This window comes from Chaetura pelagica, unplaced genomic scaffold (assembly GCF_000747805.2).
Source record: "Chaetura pelagica isolate M959 unplaced genomic scaffold, ChaPel_1.0 scaffold246, whole genome shotgun sequence".
In the NCBI taxonomy this organism is placed as follows: Eukaryota; Metazoa; Chordata; class Aves; order Apodiformes; family Apodidae; genus Chaetura; species Chaetura pelagica.
This window is the reverse complement of record NW_009953647.1, coordinates 539,210-553,733: the sequence shown is the minus strand read 5'-3', so window position 1 is coordinate 553,733 and position 14,524 is coordinate 539,210. Positions and strand designations below refer to the sequence as shown.

General features: G+C 58.6%; 3 protein-coding genes across 3 annotated transcripts; all 3 read right to left on the bottom strand.

Moving 5' to 3' along the window:
* Positions 1-911: 911 nt before the first annotated feature.
* On the bottom strand, positions 912-3,932 carry LOC104390687 (dimethylaniline monooxygenase [N-oxide-forming] 5-like). Its single transcript, XM_009999871.1, has 6 exons — positions 3,798-3,932; positions 2,519-2,707; positions 2,388-2,444; positions 2,236-2,341; positions 1,325-1,467; positions 912-1,115 (listed from the first exon to the last, which is right to left on the bottom strand). Exons 1-6 carry the CDS (start codon positions 3,930-3,932, stop codon positions 912-914), a joined length of 834 nt encoding a protein of 277 aa, XP_009998173.1.
* A 1,129-nt stretch (positions 3,933-5,061) lies between these two features.
* Positions 5,062-8,299, bottom strand: LOC104390685 (dimethylaniline monooxygenase [N-oxide-forming] 5-like). Its single transcript, XM_009999870.1, has 8 exons — positions 8,140-8,299; positions 7,939-8,096; positions 7,702-7,864; positions 7,318-7,460; positions 6,707-6,906; positions 6,072-6,421; positions 5,643-5,715; positions 5,062-5,407 (listed from the first exon to the last, which is right to left on the bottom strand). The coding sequence occupies exons 1-8, from the start codon at positions 8,297-8,299 to the stop codon at positions 5,062-5,064; spliced, it is 1,593 nt and encodes a 530-aa protein (XP_009998172.1).
* A 3,658-nt stretch (positions 8,300-11,957) lies between these two features.
* On the bottom strand, positions 11,958-14,524 carry PPAPDC2 (phosphatidic acid phosphatase type 2 domain containing 2; the record flags this gene model as incomplete). Its single annotated transcript, XM_009999909.1, has 2 exons — positions 11,958-12,328; positions 14,203-14,524. Coding segments are annotated over 2 exons (693 nt in total), but the record flags the coding sequence as incomplete, so codon positions are not given.

Here is a 14,524-nt window from a genome sequence, read left to right as displayed (position 1 = left end):
GGGGCACATCCCTGCCGGCTGCTGGCACGGCCAGATGTGCCGGGATGCAGCCGTGGGACGTGATAGGTGCCCAGGAGCAGCTGTGCCCAAACCATCCCCCTCCCTGTTCGTGGTGGGTCTCACTTACCGCTTTGCCATCGCTTCTTTCTTCTGCTTGATGTCAGCCTCCATGTCGGGCCGTGGGGGCAGCTTGTTGAGCCCTAGGGAGGATGAGCCACAGCGTGGGGTGCTGTACCCTGCTGGCAACTGTGGCCAGCGTGGGACTGCCCATGGGGTACAGTTGTCTCTGTGCCTCTCAGGCAAAAGCCTGGCACACCATGATGGCTTTTAGGTGGCCCTGCCATCATCCGTGGCCAGGATTGCACAGCCAGCTGCTGCCTCCCAAACATGACTGGGCACCACTGGCCCCTGCTGTGGGTGTGCAGGCTCAGGCTGCAGCCACAGGGGAGGTTTGCCTCACTTACCCTTGAACACACGGGTGGCCCAGCGACACTGGAGCTCAGAGATGGGCATGATAGGACCATGGGGCTGGATGAGGCCGATGAAGGCTAGTGTTGGCTTCTCCAGGTCAGGGAGGAACATGAATTTGTAGAGGGAGATCTGGTTCTCCACCACCTTCACACAGCTCTCGAGGAAGGGGAAGGAGAATCTGTATCCAGTGGCAAAGACCACTGCATCAATGTCTTCCCTGGTGCCGTCCTCAAAGATGGCAGATGTCTCTGTGAACTCCTGGATGTTTGGCTTCACCTGCACCCTGCCTGAAATGATGCGGTTGGGCAGGTCATCATTAACGGTTGGATGCTGTTCAAAGAACCTGGAAGGCACAGACAGGTCTTGTGCGGGGCCCAGGCAGAGAGACAGACAGCAGATGGGCAGCACGGGGTCAGGTACCTGGGGTGCTGCTGGGGTGCTCACCGGTGCTTGGGCTGCAGCCTGTACAGCGCATGGTTGAAGCGGGTGTTCATCTTCCTCTCTGTGATATAATTGCTGACATTTTGAGGCAGCAGGTTAAGGAGGAACCATAGGAAGCGGGTGATGTAGAGGATGTCATAGGGGTACCCAGAGTCTGCCACCCGGTGCCACACCCAGGTCCCTCGCCTGGTGCTGATGAAGACCTGGGCAAAGGAGAGAAGAGGTGGTGGCATTGCAGCATCCTCAGGCCTGGACTGGGCCCCCACAACAGCTACTACCCCCATTGAAAGGGGACGGGTGCTTGTGGCCGGGTGTTTGAGGGAGGGGTACCCACAGAGGACGGTGGGGGCTGATGGGTGTCCTCCAGGGTTTGAATAAGAAGCCCCCAGCCCTGGTGGCTCTCCCAGCACACCTGCTTGGCTGTGTGGCTCAGCTCCACTGCAATGTCAATGCCTGAATTCCCAGTGCCAACAATGACCACCTGCTTCTCCAGAAAGGGCTGCGAGCTCTTGTAGTCCCGGCTGTGCAGGTACCAGCCCTCAAACTTTTCCAGCCCTGGAAGAGAGAGAGTAGCCATGCCAGACAGGGACATGGGGCAGGAGGTGCCCATCTCCCTGCTCAGGCTGGTGGTGTGTTTTGGGAAGAGGCTGGGACCTGCATGACAAATGGGAGTGATGCAGCCCTGGTATGGTGCCCAGAGAGGTGGTGGCATCTCCAGCCTGGGATATGCTCATTGTGGCCCTGAACATCCTGCTCTGGGTTTGGGGCTGGCCTGACTTGGATCAGGGCTTGGACTGGAGACCTCCATGCTCTTGACCCAAAATGCTGCAGTTCCTGCCTGGTGCCAGTTGTGGAGGGCGGAGGAGAAGCTGGGGTATGTTCAATCCTGATAGATGCTGATGACAGTGTACTCCAGCCTGTTCCCTACCCAAAGAGAGTCTTTACAACTGAAAGTACAACAGGCTCTTTTGTCTGGCACCCAGAGGAGGTGGCCACCACCAGCACCAAGATCTCAAGCCTTGTTAGGGAGCTGGAGAGCCCAGCAGGTCCATGGCCAGCAGCTCGGGGAGCCTGGCTCTGGTGATAGAGGTGAGTTGGAAGTGGTGGCATCTGCAAGCAGGGCACTTTGCTCAGGCACTGCTGGCATGGCAAGCGTTGCCACGGACAGACCACAAAGGTGGGTGGAAGAACGGCAAGATTGTGTGGTCCCACATAGTGCATTAACTTACAGAGGTGTTTTTGGAAGCAGCCAGAGTGGCAAGGGGGACTAAAATGGAGAGCAGGGTGCTCCCAGACATGTCGGGAGCAGGTGAGCACTGGTACCTGGGAAGGTGCTCAGTGGGAGGTGTGCCTCCGTGTGGTGCCCGGTGCACACCAGCACAGCATCATAGATGGCTGCCTCTTGCTTCCCCTCGCTCTCTGTCACCACCTCCCACTGCCCCGTGGTGGCAAAGTCAGGGCGCTTGACACGCGGCACCCCACTGCCCCGTGGTGGCAAAGTCAGGGCGCTTGGACACGCGGCACACGCTGGTCTGTGAGTGAGGGAAGGGGGTGTCAGGCACGTGCACCCCTCAGCCCCACCACCCCCGGGTCCTCTGGCTCTCACCCTGAAACGGATGTGGCGGAGCAGGTCGAAGTGCTGGGCGTACATGCGGAAGTACTCCATGATCTTGGAGTTGTGCATGAAGTTGGGGAAGTCCTCGGGGATGGGGAAGTCGCTGAAGCACATCATCTCCTTGGAGGCGTTGATGATGACGGAGCGGTAGATGCTGGCACGGCCCTCCTCGGGGTGCTCCTGTGGGAGCAGGGTATGGCTTGGTGCTGGCTTGGGAAGCTGGGGCTACAGCTTTGCAGCAGGTGCCCACCTGGTGCCTCACCATGCCCATGGGCACGGGGTTAAGCCACCGGTGGTTGTAGCGTCCATCCCCACACCCGGCACCCACCCGCAGGTGGGACTTCCCACCCCACAAAATGGAGGAGGGGAAGCTTTGGATTGGCAGGGACCATGCAGTGGTGACAGCATGTCCTGGGGGTCTTGTGCCTCAGTTTCCCGGCTTCCAGCCCCGTTGAGGTGGTGTGTTCCCAAAGCTGCCTGCGGTGCCATTGCCCCTGTTACCACATCAGGTCTTGCTGGGGTTGCTGAGCCAGCTCTGGCGCTTCCAGCTGCGCAGCCGTTCCTGCTCTCTGTCTCTGCCCCCACAGCCAGGCACTGCTGCCCTCACTCTGCTCCACCAGCCCCATTTCTGACCCACCATAGGCTGAAGCAATGGACTGTAAGTGAGCCACCCCACACCTTGTGCTGTCGTGGCACTGTCCCCCCTCCCCGGACTCTCCCACCCATGTATCAGGACATGGTGTCCTGGCTGGTCTTGTCGGTGGGTCCCTGGGGGAAATGTCAGCAGCCTTGTTAGATGGGGGCAAGAAAGGAACTCCAGGGCTTCCCCCAAGGCTGGGAGAGCCAAGGCACAGAGCAGGCAGTGCTTGGTGCCTCTGCATGGGTGAGTGGCACAGAAACAGGGAGAGCAGTGACTGGAAATTCCAGGGAAGAACTGGGCATGATAGGGAGTGGGACAGCTGTTTGGGTCAGATGGGAACAGGATGTGTAGGAAAGGGCTGTAAGGGACCAGGAGCAAAGCAGCAGGGAAAGAAGTGGATGTGACCTGGAAGAAAGGGATGGGAAGAGGAATCGCTGAGCTGGGGGAGTAAGCCCTGGGCTAAGATCTTTGGGGAGGGTCCAGGACGGACCCTCCCATTGCTGCTGGTGGGAGAGAGATGGGTCCTGTGTGGCCAGCACACTCCCACTGCTGCAGTCCTGTTTTCCCTTGGAAACCTGCCTGCCATCAGTGCTGCTGCCGTGGGGCAGGCTGGCACAGCATGGGTCTTACCTCAAAGCGCCAGAGCCCCCCGATGTCCCCGCTCCTCTCAAAGCAGGTGGGTACCAGCCCCTCATCCAGGCAGCATTTCAGGGCGCACAGGCCAGAGGCACCGGCGCCAATCACGGCTACTGTCCGGGCAGCCATGCGTGGTGGGGGGGGAAGCCTTGCCCAGGAACGAAGCACTCTGAGGTGGTGCAAAGCCTGGCAGGTCACACCAGCGTGATGCACAGTGCTGCTCGGTTGAAGACACCTGTCCCAGTGCTTCTTGTGTGTGGCCAGGGCCAACTGAGATGTCTCAAGATGTGTTTCCTCCAGACATGATCTACAGGTTCCCCCCACCTCTGTGCCACGCCTCCTGCCTCCACAAATCCTCCGCAAAGGGCTCATGAGCTACAGCGATAACTAAGCAACACCGAAGCTGCCTCAGGACTTCTGGATCTGTGGATGGAGGTGTGGCCTCGCTTCACGTTTTGGCAGGTTGCGGCATGGAAAACAAAACTGGGAGGACACTCAGGGCTCTGGTGAGTGGCAGTGATGCTGGCCCTGGCATCTGATGAGTTGGTGTCCCTGTCACAGCTCCGGGTCCCCAACCCACCCATCCATCCTCTGGAGTGGTTGCGTGCAGGTGAGGAGGCTGGCAGCAAGCTGTGCTGCCGTGATGACTATGGTCAGCTCTGGTGGTGCATACCCTGGGCAAGGCTGGTTTGCTGTGGTTACACACATGGATGTGTGTGCAGCCCACCCTGCTGTGGAGCTGGAGGTGCGCTGCTGGCACGAGGCTGACCTCAAACTCGTCTGTGAGGGGGGAAATGGTGGTGTCAGTGACGGGACAGACACCTGGCTTGGTTCAACACGTTTTTATCTGGTTAAGATAAAACATCTGGTCTGCTGTGCCTTTGCTGCTGAGCTCTCGTGAGTGTGCCAGTGGTGACCCAGACAGGTTATAGGTGACAGGAAAGCTGGTGTGTCACTGCTGGATCAAAAGTGCTGCCCAAGGGGGACAGGATTTTATCCTGCATGGGAGCAGGTTCCCTTGTTCATCCTCAGCAGTGCCACCTCCCAGAAGAAGGTGCAGAGAAGGTGCCAGGACATTATTTCAGCAGCAGGGGAGGCTCTTTGCACACCAATCTCGCAGTGTGGGGTTGGCAGGGCTGTGCTGGGCAGAAGGAGGGCTCCTGCCAGCACCGGGATACATAGGCTGCCGCAGGGCAGGGGTGACTGTCCAGCCCCCCTGGCACACCACAAAACCTCCCTCCCTGCACTTGTAGGGCACCTACAAATAAGCAAATATAACTGCGAAGACGGCCACAATCCCGACCAGCTTGAAGAAGAGGGGCACAGCAGAGGCTGAAGCTTCCTCCTCCACATGCCGTGTCTGTAGGGGCTTGACCACGCGCTGCTGCTGGGTGAGGATGGCCTCCCTGGCACCTGCCCACGCGCCCGGGCCCCGCAGGCGGAACTGGTACGGTGTGCAGGGACCGAAGGCCACCTCCAGCGCCAGCCTGGGGTCGGTGAGGAAGAGGGCCAGCACGTTGGGCTTGACCCCCACCTGGCAGGCGAGCTCGTCCATGTAGGGGATGTAATCCACCTGGATGGTGTGCCGCTGGCTCTTCACGTACCTGCGGGCAGGGAGGGCGGTGGCAGAGCCGGCAGACGCCCCGCGCACCGGCCGGGCGGTGTTGGACAGATGGCCATGGGGAGGGATCAGCGGGGTGGGGTGTTGCGGCCGGGCACATCCCTGCCGGCTGCTGGCACGGCCAGATGTGCCGGGATGCAGCCGTGGGACGTGACAGGTGCCCAGGAGCAGCTGTGCCCAAACCATCCCCCTCCCTGTTCGTGGTGGGTCTCACTTACCGCTTTGCCATCGCTTCTTTCTTCTGCTTGATGTCAGCCTCCATGTCGGGCCGTGGGGGCAGCTTGTTGAGCCCTAGGGAGGATGAGCCACAGCGTGGGGTGCTGTACCCTGCTGGCAACTGTGGCCAGCGTGGTACTGCCCATGGGGTACTGCTGAGCCCCTGTTGAGACCCCCAAGGTGGGTGGTCTGGCACCCAATGCATGGCCTGACCTCTTGGGATGGGAAGGAGCATCCCATGGGGTAGTTGTCTCTGTGCCTCTCAGGCAAAAGCCTGGCTCACCACAATGGCTTCTAGGTGGCCCTGCCATCATCCATGGCCAGGATTGCACAGCTAGCTGCTGCCTCCCAAACATGACTGGGCACCACTGGCCCCTGCTGTGGGTGTGCAGGCTCAGGCTGCAGCCACAGGGGAGGTTTGCCTCACTTACCCTTGAACACACGGGTGGCCCAGCGACACTGGAGCTCAGAGATGGGCATGATAGGACCATGGGGCTGGATGAGGCCGATGAAGGCTAGTGTTGGCTTCTCCAGGTCAGGGAGGAACATGAATTTGTAGAGGGAGATCTGGTTCTCCACCACCTTCACACAGCTCTCGAGGAAGGGGAAGGAGAAGCTGTATCCAGTGGCAAAGACCACTGCATCAATGTCTTCCTTGGTGCCATCCTCAAAGATGGCAGATGTCTCTGTGAACTCCTGGATGTTTGGCTTCACCTGCACCCTGCCTGAAATGATGCGGTTGGGCAGGTCATCATTAACGGTTGGATGCTGGTCAAAGATCCTGGAATGCATAAGAAGCAATTAGTGTTCTTGTTTGGGCTGTCTCTGCTCCGTGTCCTGCTCCAGCCACTGCTCCGTGTTCTGAGGATGCTTATGCCCATGGGTGCTTCTCACCAGTGGAGCTGGTCCCAAAGGACCATTGCACTGGTGCCACCAAAGGTCCCTGGAAAAGTTAGTGGTGTGTTGCTCCCAGCCTGGGCACAGGGAGCATGGAAATGGCTGAGCAGGGCTGGACAGCAGGGAAGATGAAGGGTCCCTCCTAGGCAGATGGACTGGTTGTTGGCACCTGTGCTTTGGCTTCAGGCCGTAGTGCGAGTGGTTGAACCTGGCATTCAGCTGCTTCTCCACAATGCTGTTCACCATGGATGAGCTCAGGAGGTCCTTTAGGAAGGTGTTCATGCGGGTGCTGAAGATCATGTCTGCCGGGTAGCCCCGATCTCCAACGCGGTTGAAGATCCATGCGCCACGGCGGGTGCTGAGGAAGACCTGGGCAAAGAAGTAAGCATTGCCTCGTGAAGGCTGTGATGGTCCTGAGGAGCTGCCCAGGGCTGAAAAGGTCCTTGCCCTGGGATTGCTTCTCTTTGTGCTGTCTCATTGCTGGACCCAAAGGGCAGAGAGCTGGGGCTTGGCACCTAGGAGGGAGAGGTGTGCAAGAGCTGCAGGGGCTGCCCCAGCCTCGGGCTCAGGCATGGAAATTGGGGTATCCATGCAGGATTGGGTCTGGACTGTCACCAGTGCCTGGCAGCTGGAATTGGTGAGTGCCGGCACTGCCAAACACGGCAACTGCCAGGATGGAGCAGTGGCTCTGCCACCACCTCGGACCTGGTGTCCTCATAGAGCTGGCAGTGTCCTACTGGGGGCTGCCCTGCCCACCAGGATCCCAGTCCTGCTGCTCACCTGCTTGGCTGTATGGCTGATCTCCACAGCCAGGTCTGACCCTGAGTTCCCTATCCCGATGACAACGACCCTCTTGTCCGCAAAATCCCGTGCATCCTTGTAGTCTCGGCTGTGGAGGTAACGGCCCTTGAACTTCTCAATTCCTGTGGGCAGGGAGGAGGGATGCTAGGCTTCCTGGCACTGGACTGGAGGGTCACCTCCCCAAAAACGAAAGAGGAGATTCTTCATGGCCCCTCCAGACCCCTTCTGGGGAGCATAAAAATGCTCCAGCCATCAAAGGAAGGCAGGAAATTGCTGGGGTGAAGAGGAGGAGCAGCAGGGAGAATAGGGATTGGCAAAGCTGAGTTTTCAGGAGCACCCTTGTGCTGGGGTGCAGGGTGGTACCTGGGAAGGTGCTCAGTGGGAGGTGTGCCTCCGTGTGGTGCCCGGTGCACACCAGCACAGCATCATAGACGGCTGCCTCCTGCTTCCCCTCGCTCTCTGTCACCACCTCCCACTGCCCCGTGGTGGCAAAGTCAGGGCGCTTGGACACGCGGCACACGCTGGTCTGTGAGTGAGGGAAGGGGGTGTCAGGCACGTGCACCCCTCAGCCCCACCACCCCCGGGTCCTCTGGCTCTCACCCTGAAACGGATGTGGCGGAGCAGGTCGAAGTGCTGGGCGTACATGCGGAAGTACTCCATGATCTTGGAGTTGTGCATGTAGTTGGGGAAGTCCTCGGGGATGGGGAAGTCGCTGAAGCACATCATCTCCTTGGAGGTGTTGATGATGACGGAGCGGTGTCACCCCACCAGCCACCACGGACCCCCATGGGGCTGCCCCCCAGCAGGAAGTTTGGTGGGCAGGGTTTACCTCAAATCTCCAGAGCCCTCCGATGTCCCCAGTCCTTTCGAAGCAGACGGGCTCCAGCCCCTCTTGCAGGCAGGTTTTGATGGCGCACAGCCCACTGCTGCCCCCTCCGATGATGGCCACCTTCTTTGCCATGTTGCCCTCCTCCACCACTGGGTCTCTGCGTCGGGACAGCCCTGAAGACTGGACCTGAAAGGCAAGAGGTTTTGCTGGGCAACATTTTTGTCCTGTGTACCAAAGAGTTCCCAAACTGAGAGGCAGCCCCCCAGAGCTTGGCTGGGGCTGCGAGGCAACTGTCACAGCCCCCAAGGCAGGGACGTGGCCAGTGCTGGGGTTTTGCATCACCGCGGTATTACATCTGGATGCTGCTGAAATCTCCCTGCCCTGTCTAGTCCCAGTGACGGAGACGTGCAGGAACGCCCTGCCGGAACGCTGTGCCCTGCTGCAGGCACTAATGCCTCCCCCCCCGGTAGGCAACGGCCCCTTCGCCTGCCCATTCCTTTCCCCAGGAGATGCCCGTCGTGCCGCCCCGGCACCCGGGAAGCCTCAACCGACCTGTAGCCGAGGGAAGCAGCCTGGGAAGGCCGGCAGGGAGCCGAGCGAGGGTGTTTGCTGCACTTCCCTGAGCTGGGACGCCTGCTCTTTTCGCACTTGGCAAAGGCGAGCGGAGCCTCCCCCTCCGTCACTCCTCCTACGGAGCCCGGCAGACCAGGCGGACTTTGCTGGCTCCCAGTCGCCTGCTCTGTTTTCCCTCATCAGCTGTCGCCACAGCCTGGGACAGCAGGGCAAGGAGCCATCCCAGGGGCTTTGCCGGGATCTGTTGCGCAGGAACACTGAAGGGACAGGGGGTTGCCGGAGAGGCAGGGATGTGGCCAGTCCCCGTGGCGTGCACGCCGGGTAAACAAACGCTGCCCTGACCCACCTCTTCCTGGATTATCAGGATCAGTCCAACCCTGTGTATGCTGGGACCGGTGGCACCCAGCACCGCATTGCCCGTGTCCCCTGTGCACCTGCGCTGGGCAGGCTGGCACAGCATCCTCATAGCCGCGGCTTGCTCCGGGACCGTCAGCATCCCAGGGTCAGTGGGACCCCTGTGCCAGGAACACTGCCGTGTCACTGGTGCCAGCGTGGTGGGATTGGTGAGGAAAAGGCTCTCCCCACAGCTGGAGGTACCGACCCAGTGGCCGGGGAGCAGGCTGCTGCCTCCTGGCACACTCAGCCCTCGGTGGCTGCAGGGAAATTTGCTTTCCTGTGTCCGAGGAGCTTTGCCCCGCCTTCTAAAACTCATAGCATGTTTGCAGCGTGTGTAACAAAGCTCTTTCTGTCCCTCGCTGTTGGCGGGGGCTGATCTCTGCCTGGGGGCACAGGCGCTGAGCTGCCAACCCACGCTCTGCGCCTGCCTGTTGAAAAGCATCGAAAGCGTCTCTTACCAGGCGGGGGGATCGGCACGGGGATGGCGAGGAGACAGCGCTGCCCTCCCTGCTGTCAGCCGGACTCTGTCTCTTTTGCAAGCTCTGCAGGTATTGCCCAGGGGTGACAGGTACCAGGGACTTATCCCAGCTCTCCACCTTCGAATTTGCCCTCTGGGCTAAGTCCTGGATTTTGCCCCTGCTGTGCTCACAGAGAGGTCAGGCACAGGGGACCATGCGTGTGGAGCAGGGTCAAGCCATGGCGTTTTGGTCAAGTCTGACTTGTTGACATCCACAGGGGAGCCAAGGTCCCCCATGCCTGGGAAGCACCCCAGATATACAGTGTGGTGGGCAGTGCATGCAGTCTGCTCAGGGCTTCTGCAGCAGGCAAAGGTGTTGGGGGGCAATCCAAGCACAAAGCACCAGTCTCCTCCTTCCTATCAGTGTGCTCAGAGGGGCAGTGCCAAGTGACAAGCACAAGAGGAGACCAAAGGTCTCATTATCTGAGGTGTGGAGAAGCAGAACAGAGGTAAGAGGGTGACAGGGCAGCCTGTGAACCAATGGGCATGGCTGGTGTCACCAACCAGCCCATGAAGGGTTCTGCAAGTGAGCCAGGAGCAGCTTTTGGCATGCACATGTGTGTGAGAACAAGCCACAGATGGACAGAATTGCTGCCATACTCCTCTGTGGCCTGGAGAGGAAGACCCCAACACCTATGAGAACCCCTTGGGTGAAAAGTGCCCCATGTTTGGGAAAAAGTGGACATGAGATAATTTGGCCACCTCCCCACCCTGTCTCTGCCTTGGCATGGGAGGACTGGCTGGGTGCTACTAAGCACACACTAAAAACTGGCCCAACCAGCTGCTAGGCATGGGGTACAGCCCATGGGATTTTTCTTTGGTTGTTGAAGTGCAAAGCCACAGCTGGAAGCTTCACTGGGTTACCATGCTTGGCTCTGGGGGAACCTTGTCATGCCAAATGCTTCCATTTCAGCCCCTTTATAACTGGGGTTGGGTGACAGACAGAGGTGAGGTGCTTGTACTAGCAGTCCTCAGGTTGCTCCTGTGCACTTGACCCAGAGGAACAGTGCACTCAAACACTACATGGTTTTAGTTCAGCTTAATCTCTGCTTTCCAGGGCCTGAGTGTAAGAATAGACCTTAACAGCCATGAGGAGCCTCACCTGGACCCAACCACCTCCACCCACAGCACTATTTAAGCTCAGCCTTTGCTCCTTGTCTGGCTGTGGTCCCTCTTGATGTGAATTCTGGTTTTTTTGGCTCAGTCTCAGCTTTGGCTTATTCCAGATGGTCTCCTCCTGCCAAGAACAAGCAGTTCTCAGTGAAAAATGGGCTGCCAGGACCAGTGGTGCCAGGGTAGGACAGCCAGCCTCCCAAGAGCACAGGGAGCTGTGGTGATGATGGTGGCACAGCCAGCGCCTGTTGCTGCAGGAGGGGCAGGTAAGGCTCAGCTCCAGGGGCTGTCCAGCAGCCCTGGGGGGTTGTGCTGCTGGGCTGTGGGGAAGGGACTTGCTCTGCAGCATGGTCAGCAGTGCTGGTAACATGCTGATAAAGTGGAATTGCTGTGAGCGTCCTGTACCCCCCGGGGAGACTGAAAATCCTGTGGAGGGGAAAAGGAACTGTGAAGCTCTGGGTAAGGGCTTCAGGAGCAGGCTGCTGCTGCTGGGAGCTGCTTCTTCTGTTATGCACTGTCTTGGAGATGGCATGGATGGACCAAACCCTGGGTCACAACATCCTTTCCCCATGGCTCTGGGAACCAGGCGCCTGTGTCCTTATTGCTCAAGGTCTGGCCTCAGGGTGGTACTTAAATGGAGAGCATTAGGAAAGAGACACATTGTTTAGGAAGGTGGAGCTCTTTTTGAACCTGAGGAGTCACCAGTGAGTCTCCTCCAGACAGACACTATGGAATAGGCTGTGCACACTCGCGACAACAAGTGATCAGTATATTTACAGCATACAAATACATGGACAGTCACAAAGAAACCCCTGCAAAGCCACAGCTACCACATACACCATGGGCTAATGCAGCAGGTGCCCAGCAAGGGTGTGCAGATTCACAGTATCAGCAGTGAGCTACCAGGTGAATGTGCTGAGCCCTCCTTGGGCTCTGCAGAAACTGGTTTTTCATGGGAGAACAGTCAGTGCAGCTGCTTGGCCAGTGCACACCCTGCCTGACAGCTCATCAGGAGGGCAGGACAGCACCAAACATCTAAATGTGGGCCCCGGAACCTTCAGCACCGCTAGTGTTGAAGTCTTGACTAGACCTCAGCGGGGTCTAGGATGGGAGTTCAAGTCCCAGTGTCCCTTCCCTGTGCGTGCTTAGAAGACCAGATGCACGCGTCCTCCTTTGGGAGGGTCCCAGCCATCAGTGGCTCCAGAGGGCAAAGAGGGCCGGGGCGCTGAGCGGGGACAGCCAGCAATACTCCACCACGCTGTACTGCGCGTAGCCCAGCAGCAAACCAAACAGCACGTCCGTCACGTTGTGCCTGCCCAGCATGACCCTCGAGAGGCCGACGATGAGAGCCCAGAGCACCACGAGGACCCGCAGCGGGACGGCCAGCACCAGGTGGTGCAGGAGGAAGCGGCAGACCAGGGCAGCTCTGGTGGCGTGGCCTGAGGGGAAGGAGTACTTGTCCACCGAGACGGTGACGAACATGTCCATCTGGTTGTGCGTGGGCCGCGGCCGCCTCACCAGCCCCTTCACCACTGCCACCAGCACCAGGTCCAGCAGCAGCGCTAGGAGAGAGCAACAGAGTGAGCAAGGCTTGGCTTTGGGTTTCTGTGCTTTTTTTTTTCCCCCCTTTGTGGAAAATGAGGCAAGAATCAAACCCAAGCCACTAGCTAAGAAGGCGGCACTTGGCTACAAAGCCTGCTAGGATTAGGCAGTGTTTCCCATGACTACAACGTGCAGGTAGGGAGAGCATGGCACTCATCCAGTGCTTGGCTGTCTCCAGCAGAAGCACAGCCTCAATCTCTGCTCTTGCTGCATGCAGCCCCTCTGCAGCTCCAGACCCTTTGCCTGTCACAGCGAACAGGGCTCAGCCCTACTTGCACCCAAAGGCTTTCCCCTCTGTGTAAAACCTGACCTCATCGTGACTCGGGGCTCAAACTGACCCCTCAACCAAAGGCAACAGAGGTGTTAATATCCCCCCCAGCTCCCTTCCTGACAGCCCATGCTGACTCAGCATTGCAGTGCTACCTTCCTGGCTCAGGGACCAAACTTGACTGGGTGAATGATCAACCCCCTTCAACCACAGCTCCAGGTGTGGGGCTCTGAGCCTGTGCAGTGCCAGGGCTCTTGCCATCCAGCTTCCCCCTGCTGCTGGGGGACTAGCTCACCACACTTGGGTTTGCAAGAGCTGGCTGAAGGATGGTGGCTTGTCCCCAGAGAGCTAAAGGCTGTTGTGGGAGAAGTCAGAGGCAAAGCAGCTATGAGAAGTATTCAGCTGGTATTTGGCAAGAGCAGCTTCTCCCATCAGGCAAAGGGTGCTGCCTCCACCCCAGTTAGCCCTGCTGGCACAGTGCTCACAGCCAGGGCTGCTGTTTTCAAGGAATTCTTGTGAGAGATTGATGTCTGTTTGTTTCTGGACACTACATCTTTCAGTCACTTAAGTTCATTTACTTTGGTTAATCATTTAAGAACAAACATTTCCCAACCACATGTAAACCTCGTTCAATTGCTTTTCCTCTGTCCATATGGTTTGGGAGATTCAGCTTGGATACTAGAGAATACTTCTTCCTCATGTGGCTGCTGGGACCCTGGGACAGGGCCCTGGAGAGCTGGGTGGCTCTGGCCCAGAGTGCTGGGGGCTGGACAAGGCCCTGGTGCTGGGACAGGCTTCCCTGGAGCAGAGGTTAGGTTGGAGGCCTCCAGGTCCCTTTCCACAGCTCTGCTGTGGGACTGTAATGTAGCCATGTGCTCCTAGGCACAACACCATCTGTTTCCCACCAAGCAAATTTCAATTCCAGTGTTGTGTGAGAGAGCAATTATTTGCAACTTAAAAGAGCTAGGAGGAACCTGAAGAGGTCTGTTGCTCTGGAGCTACTGCAGTGAGCAAAAATGAAGAATCCAAGTGTATCTAATAGGATGGGATGCTATAGAGGGAGAATACTACATCACACAAAATTAAAATGCATGCTTTAAATCAGGTTTCCTCACTGGCTGATACAGATCAATTCATGCAGGTGCTGCCCACAGGGAGCCAAAGGATGCACTGGCTAATCTGTGCCAGATGAGCTTTTCAGGCAACAGGTTGGTGTCTCAACACCAGGCAGCTGCACCTGGAATATGGAATAAACTGAAGATAAGCTGAAGAATTAAGAGAGTGTGGTTCCCTGGCAGACTTATGCAACTGCAGGAGCAGTTCAGCTGTCAGGGGTTTCAGAGTGTGTGGCTGGAGCTGTGAGGTCAGTGACACCCATGCCACCACACCCTTTGGCTGTGTGGTTCTTTGCTGTGGTCCCAGGCACCCCAGATGGGCCAATTCCTCAGCTGGCTCCCCTGGGGCCATAGGAGGCTGAGGTTTACTCAGCTCTGTCTCATTGTTCAGGGCCCATCCTCCCCCCTTGGCTCCAGCCAGCAGAGCCTGTGGGTGAGCCCCCTGCCTCACCGAAGAGCAGGTTGAGCAGCACCTCCCTGGCCGCTGAGCTGTCACTCTGGCAGAGCCCGTAGAAGGTGCCGAGCAGCCAGGGGATGCCGTGCCCCGACACCTCGATCACCTTCATGAGGGGCCGGGCGCTGCCCCAGGCCGAGCCCTCCCTGGCACAGACGCCCAGGCGCTTGGAGGCCCAGAGGTCGATGGCGAGCAGGGAGCTGAGGGCGATGCCCAGGAAGGAGGGGTTCAGCTTCATGCAGTCCTCCTCGGGCAGCGGGGCTGCTGTGGAGCTGCCAGGCTCCCTGCGGCGTGACGGGCTGTCCGGGGGGCCGGGGCT